The 22,539-nt window shown below is 36.2% G+C and overlaps 2 protein-coding genes across 2 annotated transcripts; both read right to left on the reverse strand.

Annotated features, from left to right (window-relative positions):
- Window positions 1–3,909: 3,909 nt before the first annotated feature.
- On the reverse strand, window positions 3,910–22,200 carry LOC136824050 (microspherule protein 1-like). Its single transcript, XM_067080204.1, has 13 exons — window positions 21,887–22,200; window positions 19,521–19,705; window positions 19,030–19,086; window positions 9,278–9,352; window positions 8,765–8,874; window positions 8,320–8,431; window positions 7,725–7,863; window positions 7,533–7,602; window positions 6,935–7,065; window positions 6,449–6,531; window positions 5,643–5,729; window positions 5,077–5,202; window positions 3,910–4,556 (listed from the first exon to the last, which is right to left on the reverse strand). The coding sequence occupies exons 1-13, from the start codon at window positions 22,134–22,136 to the stop codon at window positions 4,443–4,445; spliced, it is 1,539 nt and encodes a 512-aa protein (XP_066936305.1). The 5' UTR covers window positions 22,137–22,200; the 3' UTR covers window positions 3,910–4,442.
- LOC136824048 (patched domain-containing protein 3-like) lies at window positions 10,927–17,491 on the reverse strand. The gene is made up of 7 exons (XM_067080202.1): window positions 17,001–17,491; window positions 15,940–16,272; window positions 15,016–15,289; window positions 14,238–14,753; window positions 13,177–13,566; window positions 12,499–12,822; window positions 10,927–12,116 (listed from the first exon to the last, which is right to left on the reverse strand). The coding sequence occupies exons 1-7, from the start codon at window positions 17,162–17,164 to the stop codon at window positions 11,322–11,324; spliced, it is 2,796 nt and encodes a 931-aa protein (XP_066936303.1). The 5' UTR covers window positions 17,165–17,491; the 3' UTR covers window positions 10,927–11,321.
- Window positions 22,201–22,539: the final 339 nt, after the last annotated feature.

Genomic DNA, 22,539 nt, shown 5'->3' on the forward strand with positions numbered 1-22,539 from the left:
CCGACATGTTGTCTCTTTGTTTGATTTTTCAGTAGAAAGCAAGTGTTTCAAAAACAATTGTACAGATTGTGGAGGTTTTCCATACTCTTCACTTAACGTTTAAAAAGTCGGTGGCCATTTATGTTCCGGCACAGATTTGCAATAGGAAATGATATCTTCTCTTAACTGTTTTGCCACAGAGACAACATTTGATTCAAGGTCCAGCGATGGCATCAACTTTTTATCAAAAATGCATTTGCTGAAAACAACTTCGGGGCATTTTTGATCAGGCTGTACAAATATAAGTTTGTCAGGAAATTCCTTCAAAATTTTTTCCTTAAGCCTAGCGCGAGCTTTTCTATCGTCGGAGTTGTCACCATAGATGGATTGTAAAATTTTCATATAAAACTTTACTTTCCGCGATTAATTTGCGTTCAATGTAGAGCTTCAGTGATGTGAAATCTGTTTTCGAAATTTCGTTTTCGTCTATTCGAGATGATTGCTAAAAAATGAAAGAAATTTGCAATCAAAACATATTACTAAAAATCCACTCTAATCCTTAAGGTTTCATATTTGGCTTCACTCCTCAACAAGAAAACTATCTGGTACTCTAAAAAACGGCCGTTTAAAAGGAAATTGAATTTTGATTGATAAGAAATGTTTACCTGGATTGCAATATTTCTATCGTTATTGTCTCTGGTTACTTCACCGAATCCTTTCAGGAATTTTTTACGACAATGATCATGCATCTTGAATTCTCGAGCAACTAAATCAAGTAAATGGATTTCGTAGTACAGATCTTCACTCTTTGCTTTTGCAGCTACCTTTATCGATTCAGCACACTGTTTAGTTTTAATTTTGAAAGGAAAAACATGCTCTCCTTGGTATTTGACTCGGTAACGTTTGCAATCTTGACATTCAGGTGGATAAACCCAACCAGGTGATTTTGGTTCTTCTTCTATACTTGATTTTCGTTTAGATTTGCGTTGTGGTGCCTCAGGATTATCTTTTTGTTTACTCGATTGGCCACTTAAGATCATTGTAAACTTTTTATAGCAAGGTTCTGAATGCATAAAGTGATTTTCATTGAAAAATTCTGGCACGCCATTGCATTGTTCCATATGATTTTCATAATGGGCACCACCAAGTTTCTGACATTCCTCCTTTGCCTCTAAAATACGCTTCCGGTTAATCTCACTTAGAGCTTTAGGGACTGAATATTTTGGATATCCATTGTAATGTATGATACACTTTTTCATTTTGTCATTTCATTTTAATTTTTCTTCTTAAAAGAGAAAAAAACAACATGAAATTTTATCAACATTATCTAAGTTTTCTACATTATGTAAACCATAAAAATATTTTCTCCAAGTCCAAGTCTAATTCTAAAACACCCATTAAGCTATAAAGCAAGCAATGAACAATTTTGATTGCAACTTAGTCTTTGATAACTTGAAAAGAGATTCTTTTAACAAAAATGTTACAAAATTTACATTACAAACGTTTTGAATAACTGAAAACACTCTCTAGATTGGATTGAAAATCCAACGTAACACATTGTGTAATGAGATAAATTGGTCACAAGGGGTTTCTAAATCTATAAAGGTCATATTTTTCTTTCGATTAATCTCACTACAACCAAATTTGATCCTAATTGGTGTAATTCTGATTTGTGTGAACCGCGCTGTCATTAAAGTCTCTTTGGTAGTCTTTAATTTTGATAAAAAGTGATTCTTTAGTAAAAATTTAATATTTTTAGACATTTTACCCCCGGTTTTGAGATATTTTGAAACTTTCTAACCTAGAAACAAATAATTTTATTAGTTTAAAGGCTTTTTATTGGGAATTTTAATAGTTGGAGACTGTTTGAGGGGTAAATCGCGAGACATAAGCTCAAAAAATTGAATTTTGGTCAACAAATGAGTATTTTTGCAATTTTTACCCCCTGAAAATAAAAAATTAAGCCCCCAGGGGATAGTTAATCCTGATATTATGATGAGAGCAATCAGGATTAACTATCACCACGTAACCTTTGAAGTATCATAAACAGTTTTTCGTTTGCCTAGGACCACTTTTCTGCTGAAAAAAGACGATTTTTGGGGTTTTTTCGTGTTTTACCCCCTGTTTTCTTTGATACAGAACCCCCTGGTGAAAATTTTTGAACTTTTTAGTTTCCAAAATTTTATTTTACCTATTTGTAACATATTTGGAAAGTTTCAAGCAATAACAATTTTTAGATAGTGCAGAATCGCACTTCTAAGTTACCATGGTGTTTCAAGCAAAATCCCTTACAAATTGGTATTTTGGCAAAAAACACCCCCACTTACCTAGCTTACCATTTTAGTTTGCCCCCTTAACAGCCTATTTACCGTCTCATTCCTGAAAATATAGCATCTTAGCAACCCAAAACCACCATCAAATATTTTTCACCTCTTGGGGGACGCAGACCCCCCAGATCGACCTGGTCTAGTACTTTAATGGGATAAATTTTCGCGGGGATTAAATTTCGCGGTTGAGCTCATCCGCGAAATTTTAAGATTTCGCGGGGATTAATTTTCGCGGATGAGGAATTTCCTGATTTTTCGCGGGGATTTAATTTCGCGGATTGGGGTACAAATTCAAATTTTTGAAAAGGGTCAAAACATTGAAATAAAATTTTTCCAAGAAAATTAAGAATTTTTTTTTCAAGTAATAAAGGGGTGTTTTGGAATAGGGCGAGGAGATATGTATTACAACTATCAAAAGTTAAATTTGAACTTCCATGGTGCGAAGCTAAATTTTCACAGCCTATTTGGGACAAAATCTTACATATCCTTTTAAATGTTTAATTTCAAGCCAGTTGGATTACCCTCTTGCATTGAAAAGCTTTTAACAATAAGCAATCACTTTAGATAAAAATTTTTCCAATACCTCTTCCAAGTTTGTAAATTTGTGAAGAAAATTTTGAGGAAAACGATTTTTTACTAACAAGCATATCGAGGATTTGACCTTTTTCGAGGGTTGCCTCATGTAGAAAAAAAAAATAAGAAACGATAAAAATAGAAATTTCGCGGATTGCAAAAAAAATTCAAATTTTTCGCGGAAACTAATTTTCGCGGATGGGCCTTTTTCAAATTTCCAATGGGACTTATTTTCGCGGATGACACCCAAATCCGCGAAATCCGCGAAAATTAATCCCCGCGAAAATTTATCCCATTAAAGTATCCGAAATCCTTTTATTTTGGATGTTAGCTCAGGGGGGGGGCACGCAGTTACTACAAGACACGATGTGTAGTAAGTGCTTTTTCAACACTTTTTTCAGGACCACCACCCTTTGCAGTTACTACACCTTGGTAGTAACTGTTTTCAGAAAAGATTTCCAGGTACCACTTCTGTTTTTGAGTGATATCATCAAAAACATGCTCGAAATTACCCGAAATTGCGATTATTTTTCAACCTAAAGCCATTTTTGTGCTAGATTTTCTTTTAATTTACTTGGTTAACAGCTGTTGAGAACATTTTAATGATAATTAGGGAAAGCATAATTTTAAAAGTTGGGTCTGAGAAAATTTTTTTTCGTCCATTTATAACAAAAATATTTTTTTAACAAAGAATTTTTTCACAAAAAAATTCATCTTTGGTGAAAATTTTTGAAAGTTCTTTAAAAAGAATTAAAATATAAGCACTTACTACACCAAAAGTGCTAGCGTTAGTGTTTGGCACCACCCCCAAACAGCAGTTACTACACTGTGTAGTAACTGTTTTCATAACTTCTGAATACAGTACCACCACGGTAGTAAGTGTCATACTGTCTTGTAGTAACTGCGTGCCCCCCCCCCTGGTTCGCTGGTAAATTGACGAATTCATAATATAGCACTAATGCTAATTTGTCCGACCACACGCTAAAATCAAAAATCTTCTTGTCAAAATAAATGAAATATGAAAAAAATGTGCACGATTCACCGTATTTCATTTTATTTCGTGTTGTTGTTACAAGAGTGTAATAAAATACCTCGTTGCAAAACAATCGTCTACAATAATTCGTTCAAATTGTCTATTTACAAAAAGTTCCCAACTAGACTAGCAGAGTTAGCTCAATAAAGGCCCTATTCTTGAAATGAATCACATGTGCCTCAAAATTGGCACATAGGTTCCTTTTCTGCACGGGTATACTGGAAATTGACGTCATCATAAAGTGCCTCAAGAATTTTCGATTCGGCTGTGGGTTCGTTGTTGAGTCTTGGAGCAATAAGGAACCTTTTTGTCAAATTTCAGCCACACACTTTAAGGAAAAAAACCTAATTCTACCGGACTAAGCCAGTCACTAACAAACCCAAAGGGTTTTTATTCAGTTTTTATAGCAAATAAAAATTATCCACACATCTTTCAATGTGTTGTGATTCTAGAGTAACCACCAGAAAGAAAAATTCCAATCAAGAATAAACCATTCATTTTCACGGCAATTATGAATACGGCGTTCATGTTCATGTCAAGTTACTATTGAGATTTGTTCTGCTTCTTCCTTCACTTTGATTGTTTTCGTTTCTTTTTTGAACAGCTTTCTGATTTACGTTGAACAGCAACTTCGTGCAATAAATCTGAATAAGAAAAATAGTATAGCATTGAGTATCGCTCTGGTTTATCCAATCGAAGTTTTTTCATACTATAATGGCCCCGGGGAGACACTCAAGGGTGATTCCCAAAGTACTCTGTAAGGGTGGTAAGGGTCAAAATGAGAGAAAGTGCAGTGTACTGTAAGGGTATAAAAAGTGAAAAAAAGTTCTGACCATTATTTGCCATAAAATGGAAAAGAAGTTCAAGAAATTTCACCGTAAGGGTTTCAATTTTCGCCAAAGGTTACTCAAATTTGGTTAAAATTTCTCTCCATTGTCAGGACATTAAAAATCCTAATTTTGGGCCGCACAAACGGTCATTAATAAATCGAGTGCACCCCCTACCCTCGGTTATAATGGTAACCTATCCGACACTCTCTTATTCGAAAAGTTTTCAAACGAAATCTGTGGTCTCTTAGAAAAACTTTGCTCAATAATTCATGCACACTGGAAGGAAAAAAGAACGGATGAGCGAACTGTGGAAAGCCAAGACAAAAGCACTGACCTCTATGACAGAATTGTTCATGAGCGTCGTGCTTGCTCCACTTGCTAACGGCTGACCGTTGATGTAAAACGGACGTCTCCCACAATTCTCCAAATGAAATCTCCCATTCACCAGTTTCAATACGCCCTACAAAGATATATGAATTTGACATAAAGAGAAAATAGCATTACATTTGTCTACGATCTTAATGAAAACAAACCTACCTATTCCCCATAAGCGTGCTGATTGGCTGAAGCAAAACAGAACGCAGTATAATAGTAGACAGACTCTAGGTTAAACTTTAAGAAGTCTCGATGCTAGATTAATTTTCAAAGCAATCATGGTCAACTACAATTTAAATAACACATTGACTCGGGTGATAAAGGTAGAACCTAGGAATATGCACACGGGCCACACTCGAAAATTTTCAATTTTAGTATTGATTTTATGTCAAAATTTGGAAACTTTTATGCTTTTTATGCCAAGAAATGACAATCTTCTGTTTTTATGCCGAGTTTAACCTCTGAATATAGAATTTTTCGAATAGAAAAATAAAAACAGCTTTCAAAATAAACAAACAAGCAAACCTGTCTTCGTGAGATCTTCAATGCGGGTCCTTCTACCGATAAATCGACATCGATATCGAAATCCAAATTACGCCGACCGATGTATGTCTAAGATTCAAGAGCAGGGATTCATATCAAAAACGATAGGACTATTAATTTGTTCCAATCTGGTACCTAGAGCTACTTGCACTACCTTTTGATTTTACTGATGGACGTGTGATACAATCGTGAGCTCTATCAGAATAAAATAAGCGAACAAAGGGGCTGGGTTCGAGATTGGACTTGCTCAGTATCATCCGCAAGATATTCAAACCGGCGGAAAATGCATTAGAGGTTAGGTCATTTTTAGAAGAAAACTTTCGTGATACCCATATATTAATCGCCAAATGAAAACTTTCAAGGCACTGAGGATTAGACGAAGGAGATAAATACCAATAGAGACATAAAATTCAAAGATTTAAATGAGTAAGGCTTGGGGACACGTTTTTTTTCGCGTTGGTGCAATGCAACATGCTCCATCCCACCAACCTGTAATGCTTTCTCGTGTCTCAACCCCATTTTATTTTCTACCAATAAAAGTGAAATCTCGCTTTTGTCCCAGGGACAAAATCACCGTGTCTTTTGGGTATTTCCCTCACTTTTTGTCACATGAAACAATGAAAGAAACCATGGGCCACGCACTTTTTTTCTTGTAGAGCTTAACAGTGCGTCATTTTTGACCATTTTAAAGGCAAAATAAGTTCTAGAAAAATTGGAGTATATTTATCCACTGGGGACGATATTCTGGCCAATATACTACTATTAATTATCATTGAAAGAAATCTTACAGTTTCTTTGACAATGTGAAATTTGAGGATTCTTCCCTTGAGAACTGCTAGTGTATCCTCAGGGAAAGTCGATACCTCTAAATCTGAGAAAGAAAGAAACGACAAATTTAACATATGTACAAATGAGTTGTAATAGTCTGCTAAAAAAAAATAATAAGCGAATAGGTATCCCCAAGGGAGGGTACACAGTAACTCGTGGTCGGCCTGTATGATGTGTGCCCGTGTAGATAGGGCTCGGAAAAGAAGTTAGATAAGAGTGCAATCTCTCTTTAGTGAGCAACAAAAGCTTCATAAGAAAGGTACAAGCAATGCTCAAAATTCTGCCGTTTCAGATAGATTTCCGTGTTTGCAAAGTATAAAAAAATATATTTTTCCATTCTCAAAATTCAATCACTTATTTGGTGTGCAAATTTTAATCTCGACTTTACTTCGGCAAATGTAACAGACCTTCGAAGTAAATAAAAAAAGAACAAGCAAAAATCAAACCTTCGATGTATCCAGATTTTTCGAGCATGACTTCCCATTGAGGTATCTCTTGCTCCAATCGACGTATTTCACGTTTGTGAGCGCGGTCGGTGAAAGAGAGCTCCTGATTCAACTCGTCATCCTCGGAACGGCTGTAAAATGCAGGCGAAGATGAAAAGAGTTGGGTGACTAGGTTATCGTTAACGACTTTGATAGTAATAATAATTAACTCTCTGTCATTCAAATCTTTCTGTAAAATATTGGTTCCCTCAGCTGGAAAGTCGTATAAAATACTCTCCGCAATTCGAATTTTTCTCAAATTTGAAGAAAATTCCTTGCGTCTTGAAAATCGAGAGGGTCAACTTGATAATGGAACAGAGCAACTGATTTCTTTCACTACCGAGAAAAATGGAAGTAAAGCACTTTAAAAAGTGGATTTAGTGACAACAAATTTAGTGCAATTACCCAATTTTTTTAAACCTTAATCTCCGAAATGAGCGTGCTACAAAGAGATTTCATATTTCAAGCAATTTCAATTTTGAATTTGAGGCACATCATATTATTCGATTCGATCCCACCCATGAATGTTTTGTAGGGAATGTTTTGTTGCTTATCTTACTTGATTTGATCATCCACCAATCTATTTTCCATGTCTTGAAGCGTGCATACTGTCGAATTGATGTTTTTAGCTGGAAATTAGAAAATATAAACACGGTTTTTTGAGCAGTCTTAAAAAAAAGCTCTGCTTCTTCGCTCACAACAGGCAATTATACAAAGCTCATCACTTGTTTTGATTGTCAAGAAGGAATACCTAGCTGCGATGAGAGTAGATGATAATGTCGAAGAAGCTTCCAGTGATCTTCTAGTATAGCGGCCGTTCGCGATCGATGAAAAGTGGTTGGATTCTCGTCTAACAGTGTTTGGAAATCGTTCAAGTCGTAATTGTCTTCCTAGAGAAAAAGCAAATCAAGAACATCGTGAGCCCGGTACATAGAAAATTATGCCAGTATTCGAGATAGAAAACAAAACTAAAGAAAATCTATATATAGAAAAATAAATAAAGGATTAGTTCCTCCTGGGACATTTTTGGCCAAAGAAGGGGTTCAATTGAAAAATTGATAGATACTTTTGATGAAAAAACGACAGGAGAACCGAACAAGCTTAAAGATGATGATGTTCGGAGACGCTTTAGAAATTCAACATCTAATCATGGCTGGAACCCCCCTTCAGGTCTGACTAAAAGGTCAAGCGGCCACTGGTACCTGAGACCAGGGGGATGGGCTAAATTGCTGTAGGAGTCAACTAGTTAAGGGGGCTAAATCCCCAACGATAAAGACGGGATGAATCGTTAAGTAACTGTATGTGGTTCAGGCTATCCAGCATCTAAAAAAATGTTTGTTGCTAACCTGTGATATATCAGCTAATAATTGGTCCTCATCTTTGGACCACAATGCACTTTTGACGGTAACTTTTTCCACTACTTCTGCTGGTAGAGCCTTTATGGATTGTTGAGCTAGTCTGTAAAGGTAATATATTTAAACTTTCAAAGAAAATTAACAAGCAGACTGGTGGCATTAAGGCAGATGAACGTTAATAGATAACTTCTTAAAAACAATATAAAGACGGCTCTTCGTACACCAGGTCTCTTGCCCATACATAGAGGAGTTTGCTTCAAGTTAATAGGTTTCTTTTGTTGTCGCTTTATAAAATATGTATAATTAGCATGATGTGACAAAATTCTTTTGTTTCAGTTCCTGGCCAAACTTTTCCCTGGTTTAAATCAAGCCGGGTGATGACCAAAATGTGACTGAATCCTTCTCAATGCCGGTTCTACAAAGAGACGAGTCTTACTTTGAAACCAACGGATCGTAAAGCAATGCAAACCATCGATCTTGTACTTCTTTCAGGGTGAAATGACACGAGAAACGAATGCCCAGAAACACTGATTGTAAATCACATGTCTAAATAAAATGATTAGAGAAAACGTTGGAATTCTTGATATGTGTAAGTCGAAATGATGTCGTATTTTCTAACGGGAGCACCCAAAAAGAGTCGCATTTTTAAAGATTTTGACCACCGTGTTTCGATTATTAGCAACAGACAGTGGTCAAATTCCGGCTTTTTTCGCGTGTTTCCGTTAGAAAATTGACTCACGCATATCAAGAATTGCCAACCGAAAAGCTGCAGATCTCCCTGGTTACATATCGACTAAGCTAGCGTCGTTCAGTATAAGAAATATGTATTGGGTAAGCAAACATTGAAACAGCAAGACTACAATAAATAGTTCTTATAAAAAAGGTACAATCGTTTGATTTAAGAGAAGGGTCTATTATCTGATGGCTTATTGAACAGTATGAAAATTACCTGAGACACAGCAACGATTAGAGCCAAGTCGTCTGTCGGACGCCAGCGTCCAAAATCTACCGGTACTGGTTTGGCCTGTGAAAGAAAACCGTGGTTAGATAGAAAAATGAATTACGAAGCAGTTGGATGGTTGATTATCATTTTTTCGATTGGTTGAAAAGTAGAATGTGGATGATAAAGTTGAACTTGCAAACCGCAGAAATGTAATATGTTTCAAATTATTCAAATTTATAGTTTATGAGAAAATTAGGCCCCCGAAATCAGAGTCTTTCGAAAAATAAATAAAAGCAGGAAGACAATCACAAAAGGACATATCTTAAGTTCCCAGGCTTCGTTGAAGTCTTGTATATGAACGGGCGGACAGACAACAGACAGACTCAGATTTTAGCTTAATCGAGTTAAAGCGAGTAGCCTAGCTAGTTGGAGATGGACTAGACTCTCACACGAAGACTTTATAATAAGTGTTGAATCGCTTTGACCAGAAACAATTAGCCCGGTATTATTGATAGTATTAATGGGCAGTAAATCCTCAAATAAAATTGCAGCATCTGGCGGGTTTCCACAGACTCCTCTCGCAAAACAGCAGACATAACCTGCGTACTCATATCTGAAATTCATTCCGGTTTAGATTATCGCCCTATAGAAGCGAAGCTGAATTATTTACTAAAGTAAAGTCTTCATATCTCGGACACTCGCGGGAAACACACATTTGTTCGAGTTTAGGAAATTTCGAGTTATGGGGTAAGATTTATAAGGAATTGCTAACTGAAGGGACTATAGAACTTGTCCGAGTTAAGAGGACATTCGAGTTATAGAGGTTCGAGTTAAAGAGCCTCCACTGTACTATTTATATCATTAATATTTACCTTAAGGAAACTAATTTTCGCCGTTTCGCTCTATTTTGAATACATTTCTTTCTATTTCCTAGGAGTTTTCAAATTTTCTGATGAAAAATGGCCACATTTGTACCTTAATGGCGGATTTGGCGAATTTAGACGAAATTCGCCAAAATTAGTTCCCGCCAAAATTAAATATTTTGCTCACTCGCCAAAATTAGTTCCCGCCAAAATTAATTTTTTTTGTTTTTTTTTGCTTAAATGAACCCTGAAATTCATCAAAGTTGTTCAAAATAAGGCAAAATAGAACAAATTTACGCTGTCATTCGCCAAAATTAGTTCCCGCCAAAATTTAAAAATTTCGCCATTCGCCAAAATAAGTTCCCACCAAAATTAATTTCTTTTAGGATTTTTGCTGCCCGCCAAAATTAGTTCCCTTAAGGTAATTCGCGGGTTCTAAAAAAGCAAAAATTAGTTCTCGCAAAAATGAGTTTTCTTCAGGTACGCTTTGTCCGTCTTTCGTTCCAAAGGATGATTAAATAGGAGGAGGAAAGGTAAGGGTACCCCTTTATTAAAATAAGCCGACTTAAAATAAGAGTTCGGCCAAAGAGCTTTTCCTCAGACCTTCTTAACCCTTTCAGTCCGTGACGTCCCGCCCGGGACTTAGTTTCACCGGCCTATATCTCCGGAACTAAGAGATTTCCAGAACTCTCGTAGCTACCATGGGAAAGAACATGAAATTTTGGAGAAAAAAGGTTAGTTTTTGGGCGAAGCTCTGGGACGTGACGTGAAATATGGCACCGACATTCAAAATCAGCTTGGTTGATCAATATTTTGTTTATAGGAGATTTATTTTACAACTAAAACAATCAAAATAAATGCATATTTATTTACAAAGTATAAACCATTAATGTAAATCTTCAGGGCAATGTGAAGCGTTTTTAGTAAACTGGCAAACTGGAAAAAGTATGAAATCTCGCAAATGTATATTATTAAAGGAAATGAAACTGTTAACATATAAACTTTCCATACACAGAGGAAAAGCTGCAACATTGCGTATCGGTTCAAATGGCAAAAACCGTCTCATTAAAAGGGAAGGAAAAGAACTTCTTGAGAACTTTTCAACCTGCTATGCTCGAATTTGTCACCTCTTCTCTTTGAACGGCATCAAATTTTACAGTGTGTGTCTTTTAATAAAATAATTTGTTTTATTCTTTAACATAACCAGTATTCTCATTACCATCGATAACCACCCTCATTTCATGATCCTTCTCTGCAGTAGAATGTCCGCCATTTTGTTTTGGCGTCTCTACGGGTGGCGACGCAGCGCAATTCTCCGCGGCGTGGTCAGCGTAAGGTGCCGGTCCAACCAAGCTTAGGATGACCGGTAAAAAGACCATCCCATGAAACATACCAAAAATCACCACAAGGAAAAATACTTTGAAAAAAGTCAAGAAAACGTACGACGTTGAAGCGGAAAGTAACAGAAAAGCTAAGAAAGTTGAAAATCCACCATGAAAGACAGCAGGACCGACTTCATATAATGCTTCAGTCATTCGTTCGTTACGACCACCAGCTCTGGATGCCATGAAACCATGTGCAATGTGGACTGAATAATCGACCGTCAATCCAATGGCGATGACAAGGATGATTGTGGTCACAGTATCGATTGTCAAACCCCAGAATCCCATGAAAGCTGCAATCTCGATCAAGGAGAATGCAACACAAGCTACAACCAATACAGATGCAATAACATTTGAAAGCAAAAACAAAGTCACCAAGAGAACGCAAACTCCAGCTAAAGCAATGTTTCGAACCAGTTCTTGACTGATGACTTTATTAGTGGACCAGTTGATATAGTTTTGAGTGAACGCGAAAGGGAGGATTTCTTCTCCACCATCAGGGATAAACCCAGGTTTAATTGTTCCCGTGATTGAGTCCATTGCGTTGACTTGCTGGTCTGAACCAACCAATTGACGATGCGTGTATTGAATTTTCGAGGCCTGAAAATTAATAGAGAATACAATTATTTTCTCGTGTCATGCACAGTATCGATATTTGAATATCATGCTTTAAATTGGTAATGTGTAGAGATGGGAATCAATTGTTAAAAACGATGTTTCGAAAACGAGCCAAGTGTTATTGTACTTATGACGCAATTCATAAAAAACCACTATAGACTCTCGTATATATTTCTATAATTCGAACTAATTCTCAGTTCAGTAACGGAGGATACTTCGTAAAATGCTTTCTAAAATTCTCATCCCTCCGTAAAATTATCATAATTGCCACAAATTGTACAAAGGTTTCTTTAAGATTTCTCAAGATCTCAACAGACGCTTTAAAATTTGATCAACAAGACTGGTGAAATGAAAGTTTACTTACTCTAATACGACCATCACTGCTTGGAATATCAATCAACGATTTATAGAGTTTGCCATCGCCATTCAAGAACTCATCCAACAACTTATAAAACCGTTCTTCGTTCTTCACTTTACAGGTTTCGGTGCATCCAGCTTCAAGATCAGCTGGATGGTTCAAACGTAGCCAGTCATGGTATTGATGAAACCAACTATTGACAGTGCCTTCAGAAACGTATTTATCACTCTCTAAAGCTTCTTTCACTTTGCCCAAATGCTCATGTCCGTCTCTCCAGTAGTTGATGCGACCAATGTATATGTTTCCAGGGACGCCGTTCCCAGGGAATGCCTACATAAAAAAGGGGAGAATGAGGATAATTTAGTCTTTTTTAGATTCATTCCATAGCGTTCTAAATAGATTTAGAACGCCATGATTCATTCAGATTTTTGAATCAGATTTTACTCGAATGTGCTCTTTTGTTGCAATGTTTATTCGTCTTACATAGTGAAGTTAAGAATAATTGATTTATAATGATTTGCTTTGTTCAAGGTAGCCGTGGGTAATTTCCAAGGTTACCTTGGTATTTCACAAAGGAAATTGCATAAATTCTGTTCAAGAAAACAAACAAAAAAAGGGTTAAAAACCTAATACAAAGTTTACGCAATGGCGACCAAAGAAATATATAACAAATCTTATACTTACAATTCTGTCTTTCTCGATGAACACTCTTGGTCTTGAATCAGACGGCCAGAACCAGGCGTAATCGAAGTCCTGTTCAAGTCCAACTAATCCATAAAGTCCAGCTGCCAATAAACCAGCTACGGCCACCATAACGACAATTTTACCAGGAGTTGATAAAAGAGCACGCGCGTAATAATTCTTCAAAAAACCTTTTAGATATTTGGTTTCTGAGCATTTCGGTGGCTCGTAACTTGAAGAAAGTTTCAAACAGCAGCAACAAGCGTCTCGTTCTTTCTCTTGTCGTTTGGCATCCAAAGTCAACAAAGCGGTGAAGAGAGTGATAGTCAATAAGAAGATAGCTAAGATGCCAATAGCACACCATACACTGAACGACCGTAAAGCTGGTAAGATCTGAAGAGAAAAAAATTAAAAACCAGTCTTTGAAAGAATAAAATCACAAAGAAGAAAGGGATGAATTTCTTTTGATTTTGAAATTCAAGTATGTATGAATAAATAAATTCACCATGAGTGCTCAATGGTTGCATGTAACACAACCAGGGCGAAAACATACGATTTTAAGAAGAAGTAGACAAGAATCAATTTAGTACTGTCAAATGCATTATTTTTATCAGATTGAAATATAAGGTTCCAGATTGAGAAGTCGTTATAATTATAGTGTGTCCCAAAAAGATTAGATTTAGTAAAATGCTGAATACTCATTATTTAAAGTCGGTTTAAATAACATAACAATTTCTCTGTTTTATCAACCGTTATTCAATTCCCAAGATGATTAAAAGGTTGTGGAGAATGAAATGGTATGTTTTATACAAGTCATTAAATCTGAAATAAAGCGAGGATTTCACTTTATGTAAAAAATTTTATCGCTTTTTTGGAACACACTATAGTAAAATACTGATTTCAAAATTGAAAAAGTGTAGAAACAGATCGGAATTTCTCTTTAAATATCTCGTTCACACAGAAAAAAATGACTTGGTAGCACTAAAGTATGCCGGTGTAATTAGTGAGAAAAAGGCTTTAAATCTCGCTGTAATCTGAAATTGATTTCATTTCATTTCACTTACGGTTGCGGCTCCGATCAAGAAAGCACACACATCAGTAACAGACGTCACCAAAACGGAAACGCCGGCGTGTCGCATAGCCAACGAAATCTTTTCCTCAACCGAGCGATGATCGCGTTTCGGACCTCCAATATTATCCCAACTTTGAACAATGACAAACAAATCGTCAACACCGATACCAAGTAGAAGAAACGGTAACACGTTATGTACTGCAGTGTATTTCAGTTGGAAAGCGGACCCCAGACCGTACGAAATACCGATAGAGATACCAATGACACCGATTCCAGCCAGTGCCAACAGAACCTTGTGTCCAATTCGTGAGAAAGACCCCAACATGATGGATAGGTAGACTATGACCATGATGTAGCCTATCACAAAGAACTGTAAATCTCCATTAGAAGCATCTTCCGAAGCCTTCGCTTGTGACCATTGTGAGAAAGTGTAAACTTCATAATCTGGTTGACCACCCTCGAATGTTTTTTCTAGTTCTTCTTCCCATTTATCAGCGTATTTGTCGACCTGAGAAATGAAGGGAGATTTCATCACAAAAGGGTCAAAGTTTTTCCCTGGTACTCTAACCTGTTTTGGGACTATTCTGGACACTCCTGTACCGCCTTAATGAAGATGTTTATTTCCGTTCTAAGATGTAAGGTTCTAAAAATTGTTGAAATTCCGTAGTATTTAAAAGGAATCCGTCAAAAAGAACCGTAATTCCATTGTGGCCGTAAGGTAAGTGCCGTAAGGCACTGGAATTGAAAACCAGTCGTCTAAAAGTGCTTACGTCGCGTCCCTTTCCTTTGTCAAAGATATCTTGCTTCTGCAATCTGTAATCGACTTTCAATACGGAAGCTTTCACAATGGTTCCATTGTCCCTTACAACTGGACCTCCAATGAGTCGTTCTACCGTCACTAAACGGCCAGTCATAGGGCTCAACAATCCCCCTTTATTGATAGTGGATTTTATTTCTTTATCTGTTAAATTTTCAATAATAGTGCGATTGTAGCTCCAGACTTCTAGGATCGATGCGGGAATACAGTCTGCACTTGCTGAAGCTCTGTAAACAAGAATTTAAATTTTTAAAAACAGTGAAAAATCTAGATTGCCGACAACCCTATTGCTAATTTATGATAGTTTATCACTAACAGGGGACTTTTCCGCCAAACTAATTATGGGTTAGCCAAAAATATGTGAATGTCAAACTTAATTGAAAAATGTCTTACTCTACTCTACTAGACTCCAACCTGATGAACGAATTTGGAAATTACACCAGTGAAAAATCTAGATTAGTTTCAAAACGAACAAATAGTTGCTGGAAATACACAGATTCTACTTCAGTAGTTATTTTTAACAGTTGTTGGGTATTCATTAAAAAAGTACGTTTAAGTGATAATCAGATAGTTTGAGATGTTTTGCTTGTAGATGTCATCAATGGTCCTAAGCAATATCTTTTCGTCTAATTCTTACCCAAAATCAAGAAAACAATAGAATTTCAACGTAAGAAAATCGTATTAGAACAAAATTTTAGAGATTTCAAATTGTAAATTGTGTCCAACTATCTTTTTAAGGAGATTTGGGTGACAGAGCAGCATATGCATTTCGTCCTTATGGGACTCTTGGACTTATTGGACTTTTTTCTCTGAACAACATAAAATATCCCTGACAAAAACAACCCAAACCATCTGACTTAAGAAAACGTTTACTTACGAGTAGCAAATATCATGCCATTGGTATCCAGTTTCATTGAACAACATCCCTCTCACTTTCTGGTCTTCTTCATAAAGTTTGAGAAGTCCATCTCTTGTCAACAGATCCGATCCATCCTTCTTCTCCAAGAGAAGTTTAGAGGTTCTGGATGGTATTGGGAAGACATCGTCCACCCATTCTTTGTGTTTGACAGGATCTGATGTTTGAGATACCCAATTTTTTTCACCACGATTTTCAGTTTGTAGCTCGATTATTCCAACCATACATAAACCTGAGATTGTCAATGCGATCAAGATGACTGGCCATGGATTGTTGGCTACTATACGGCCAATACTAAAAAAAGATTACAAATAAATGTAATAACAAAAGCAGAACAAAAGAAAACGACAATAAAATAGACTCTTTACAAAAAGTTACACGAAGTTCAGCCGGATTTAAATTTGCTACAACCATCGGTAGAATATTTTAATAACCGCAAGTAGTTTTTAAGTGCCTTAGAAAGTAGAGTTTGAGTTTTAAAATGAGACTTACGACTTAGGAGGGGCTTAAGATCTGAGGATCCAAAAACTTGGGAATGGTCTCACTAGGCTAACAATAGAGCCTGGAAGCCATTGTACCCCTCCTAAGTCGAAATATTCAATCAGATAAAGTAGCAACTGAAAATGTTTGTCATTCTCGCCCGAATTTTTAATTCAGCAAAAAGCTAAAACACCCAAAAATGTCAACATATTCTGACCATGATTGTAATATTGACGTATTGATGTCAATTTTTTTGGCGAAAGGACCTATCAAAAGCTCAGCTGGTTAAAACCATTTTTTACAAACTCATCGTTTTTTTTTATGATTTTAGAAATTTTTAAAAGGTCACATGCTCGTCTCTGCTCGCTTACCCGAGTCGCACTGATAAGTCGTGGGAAGGACGAAACAAGAGTCTGCGAGTATAGATGAAGAGCGATAAAAAACACATCGGTAACAGTTTTCAAACGGCTAAAATAAGGGCTGGAGAAGATTTTAAATATTGAAATTTTCCTTTGCAAAAACATGAAAACATATATACTCACGCTCCAAAGAAGTTTTCCAAGCTTGCATTAATCGTGTCAGTGAAGGTTTTACAACATCCTTTTGAGTCTTTCTGTTTATGGCTGTCCACAACCGTCACACCATTGCTGTCAGCGGAGCCTTTAGGTGGCAAATCCACCGCGCTGTCGCTAGCTTGAGGCGCCATATTCAAAAATATTCAAAATCTCGGAAAATGTTGTATGCAGAAACGTTTCATACGATAACTATATCGAATTCTTGACGAGAAAAATTTGCAGTTTGTTTTTTGTTACAGCTTGCGAGTGTCCCAATTTTATATTTTTCCGACAAAAAAGATATACCACAAATACTGTTATCGAATCAGAAAGATGGTGACAGAATGAAAGAATGTGTAATAGATTTGAATTTTCGTAAATGGAATGAACCGCACTAGACACTGTCTATATACCAAATGCTTTTTCCCCTTGTGCGTTTTCGTGTATAATCTTCCTCTTAGCTAAATACCTTTTCCAATAGCTCCAAATTATATAACATACCCCCTCGATAGGGTAGAAAATAAAAGCAATTTAAATGATATCTCCAGGGGGTATTTTGTTAAAATGAATCGAAAATATATGTGCTGAAAGCATCAATTAGATGCAGTTTGGTATGAGAAGTCTGTGTTTAAGTAATTATCTCAAAGAGCGTATTGATTAAATAGAATTAAACGTCATTTTTATTGATTTCAGAAAATAGTAGAAAAATACCGAAACAGTACTGTTACATCATTGTTAGCCAATCAGATTGCAGGGATAGTTACAGATCGCGTGCAGGAGTAAATTGCATAACACGGTTGGTAATTGTAGGCGTACAGTTTACAAAACATTATATCAATAGCTCGCTGAAAAGCCTATAATCGTGACCATTGAAGCAATTCTTAAAAAAACAATGCGGTAATTTGTACGAATTAATTGAGTTAGTCACGGGACTTGAGAACTTGGAGCGAGGCCAACCAGCTCACCATAGTCAGGTCCAACGAGAATCTTAAAACTCTTACTTTAAAATAGGCTAAAAGAGCCCTAATGGTTTGCTCGAAAATAGCAATCATACTCCTTTCAAGTATTTCAAATCATTTACCAGAAAAGGGACATTATCCCGCTGTACACAGGGGGTGGTTACATTGGCAAATGGAGGGTACAGGTATGTGCCGCCCAATAAAATCTCGAGAAAAAAAAAGAAACGAATTTACGGGCTATAATCGACTGTTCCAGTTTTTTTAGAAAGTCACGAAAATTGGGCTCCAAACCCCATAGTACCCCCTTCATGACCCCGGCGCCTCGGGTAGGTCCTGATCTGAGCAGTATCAAGAAATTACACTGTCTGTATCATGTTGCACAATTTCAAAAGCAACAAAAACCGTTTACTTTAATGTAATAAAATGTTTGTTAATTGGGGTACTTTTTCGTGAAATATAATAATCACTTCACTTTTATTTTCCACGTGACTTTTTCAAACCTTTAAGTTAAGCAACATCTCAAAGTTGAATAACTATATCGATGCTTGCCGCATTCTTTCTTGATTAAAAACACGGAATAAACAAAATGCTTTTGTCATTATTTAATCGTCAATCATTAAGAGTTAGGGGGTCAATGAGCAAACGGTCATTAATTAAGAACTTTTTTTGCCTATAGATGAAAAACAACCTATAGACTATTATCTGTCATATCTTACGCTTTGAAATGGCAAAAAATCGACATTTGGTATAAAAATTATTATACATGTGAATTGATTTTTGAGGGGAAAGGCCCGCAGAGGGTGATGTATACCGCCTAATGAGCTTTTGTTGATCCAATACACAAAAGAAACAAGAATTCTTAAGATTCAGTAACCGTTTATTTGACCGCGAAGCATGGAATTTCTTCCCTATACTTCTAATATTAATAAACTGTACTCAACTCTGAGAAGAATAGTAAATTTTAAACTTTATCCAGGCAAAGTAATAAGCGACAATATGATGTAACTTTTGATAGCCATAACACACCACCGCAAAAACGAAGGAGGAAGAAGACATACCTTGATTTTCTTCAGCTTTTTTTTCGGTTGAAGAGAGCTAGTTTGTTTTGAAACAGACTAAAAACGAAACAAATCATAGATTTTAAATGAAAACTCATTTTTTGCAGGTGTTTTGCTTCATTTATGTCAAATATCAATTAGGTTTTAGAGATAATTTGATACATCTCAGAACTCTATTCCATAATAATATATTGTACTGTAACATCTAAAATCTTTGAAGGGGTTCAAAAAAGGTTTCACACACAACGAAGTTGTACTAGTGATTGGTTAAGAGGCATATTTTAACCATTATTAAAAAAATAATGCTATGTTTTCTTCTGAGTTCCTTGAGACCACTTAATCGAAAATGAAAAGAAAAAATAAATACTTATGTGACGGCAGTTAGGCGAGAGAGTGATTCCATCAAAACTTTGCTTTCCTTTTAATGGACAGTAGAAAATACGCATCATATCAAAAATGAGATGTCAAATACAACATCAAGTATATTGTACCTTTCTAGACCTGGTATCTGAGGGGCTTGATTCGGAATTTTTTCTAGACGAACTTCGTTTTAAACCACTCGTTTCCACCAGTTCGTCATCAAACTTTGGTCTTTTGATGGACCTTGACGAGCTTCGGCGTTGTTGTGATAACGGTGTCACTGCTGGGGTACTACTCGTTGATGATGCATTACCACCTGGAATGTGAAAATCATCAGTGAAAGGATTTGTCGGACTGACTAAGACTGCAGACTTAAAGCGTAAAAAATCTTCGCTCGTTCTTGACTTTATGGGTCTTAAGCATCAGAAAAATGTTCTTAAAATGTTCTTATTTCAGCATTTTGAAAATGTTTTAGAGTCTGAAAAGTCTAAAAATATCCTTGAAATATTTCTGTCTTTTCGGACACCATCTCTAGCCCCCCTGTAGTTTTTTCTTTTTTTTTTTGGGGGGGGGGGTGAGGGCACACCATTGATTTTAAAGCCCCGAGGAGGCTAGATCCAAAACTCAAAGATGGGAAATGAGGCCACTTATTTCCCATCCTAAACTTGTGACCCGTGTAGTTTTCAAACACAATTTCTTAATGCAGAGCAAACTTAAGGCTTCACTTCTTTTTGCTTGAGAAAGGTTGAAGATTCCTCTCTAGCCTTTTGGGGCTTCAAACTCAATGGGTTACACCCCACATTTTTTTTTTTTTTGGGGGGGGGCTAATATAGGAGATTAGAGGGAGCTGAGATTTTTTAAGGGTAGGCTGGGGGCTAAACCATACTTTTTTATGCCTCTTTTTCACTAATGGGACCGGGGGCTGCCTTGAAAAAATCAAATAGTTGCCTGGGGGCTGAAACTTGGCTGATGCTATGCGTGACTCCCTAGCCAAGAGTCCACTAAGTAATGATGCTCTTCGGGCTATATATCATTGCTTCAAAATCATTAACTGAAATACAGATTACATAAGAAAGATTTCTTGGCTCGATGTTTTGAAACATAAGAGGATCAGAAGAAGAATTTGTGGTCAGTCAACAATTTTGCTCAATAATTACACCGAGATAATTGCTATCGTTTAAATACGTTTGAGCGATTTTTTTTGAAAAATAAGCAATAAATTTTGACCTTGAACAATTTTTTATAACTTTGCCAGAAATCATTTAACAAAACACATAGTGGGGTCGTTTAGCATAATTTACGAGAAAACAATAAGATCTAGCTGAAACTTTCTCCAGACCTTCTCTATAGGATGGTTATGCCTCAGGAAAAATTCCCCTAAAATCCCACTGGTGGAACATCCCTTTTTTGGGACATTTCTTTTTTCCCCAGGCAAAACCCTAAGGGCGAAATTTTTTGAAAATTTCAAACTCATTTTCAGACATTATCAAGTATACCATTCGAAAGCTCTTGAAAAACTATATAGAAGACTTTTAAACGGGTATAGCCGATTTCATTACCTAACTCAAGATAATTCACGCAGAAGATGCTATTTATAGTCAATTTAGACCAAAATGTGGCGAAAAGTGGAACTTGCGCATGAAATATCTCGAGTTAGGTAAGGAAATCAGCTATAACCGTTTAAAAGTCTTCTATAGATTTTCGAGAGCTTTCGAATGGTATACATGATATTGTCTGGAAAGTTTGAAATTTTCAAAAAATTTCGCCCTTAGGGTTTTGCCTAGGGAAAATAGAAATGTCCCAAAAAAGGGGTGTTCCACCAGTGGGATTTTAGGGGAATTTTTCCTGAGATATAAGCATCCTATAGAGAAGGTCTGGAGAAAGTTTCAGCTAGATCATATTTTTTTCCTACAAACAGCCTGTATTTTTGTAACACGACCACACTAACAGGCGTGTACATGAAAATTTTCCATTTATGGTAATTAAAACAGATGATACAGACCAAAAATTTCTTTAAACTTAGATAGATCAAATCACAATCATGATTATACCAAGAATATCCAAAAACTAGCGCCTATAGGTGTCAGATTGTGAGATATTTTGCCTGTAGATTTATTTAATGGTTCTGCGCAACAACTCCATAAGAACCGAGCAAGAACCAACTTTTAGGGGCTCTCAGGTTTCTTTAATAACCAGAGAGGAATCTACACGTTTTTTATAAGAACAAACTATATAAGAACAGAAGGCTTCGATGGCCAAAATGTTAAGAACAAGTTAAGGACATTTTAAGGCTTCATGGGCTCTAAAACACCCAATTTCTTAGAAAATTGCACAAAAAAATACCCACAAAATAGGGAAATTAAGAACATTCTAAGAGCATTTTTAATCTCAAAATTCAAAAAATTAAGAATATCCAAAGGCTTCAAAATTTTTGGATGTTCTTATAAAAAAAAACGTGTACAGGTAAAATATCTCAAACCAAAATTCTCTGAGATACCTGTTTTGTTTAAGCTTGCTACTGATAAATGGCCCTCTGAATGTTTCAAAAATTCGACTTTTGGTGATGTTAGGGGTGTGACATGAACAGGACTTGTCAACATCGAACATGAACTTGTATTGAGGGAGACAGTCACAGGGAGGGCTGAAGGCGACGGTGTAGCGAAGACTGGAGTTTGACCAGAGCTTTGTGTTGATGGGATGGTTGTTTTTTCATTGATGATTTGTTGATTGGTCTGGTCCGACATCATGTGTATGTTTAATTATTGTTGTTTTATTTTTAATTTGCTTTCTATTTGTTAGCTTTATTTTTGTCTAAAATAAATAAGAATAAACCTCAAAAAATTATGACGGTTAAAACAGTTTTGACTATACAGTAAAGTAGGGTCGAAAAACCTCTTATCGGCAGTCTAAAAAATATCTGCAATCTGATTGGTTAAAAAGAGTACAATATATCTTATATTTTACATGTACAAAATACAAATTGACGAAAAGGTGTTGTTGCATTGTAGCGGTAGCAGCAATCTAACGTCACTTTGCTACAAAAGCCTTGCGCTTTCTTCCAACACAAAAAGTGTATTTTTTGGGTCACCGATAAACCAGTTATCAGACATTTGCTCGTACAAAATGGAAATATTTCACTCGTTCCGGATT

This window comes from Clytia hemisphaerica, unplaced genomic scaffold, assembly GCF_902728285.1.
Source record: "Clytia hemisphaerica strain Z4C2 unplaced genomic scaffold, Clytia hemisphaerica genome assembly, whole genome shotgun sequence".
Classification (NCBI taxonomy): Eukaryota; Metazoa; Cnidaria; class Hydrozoa; order Leptothecata; family Clytiidae; genus Clytia; species Clytia hemisphaerica.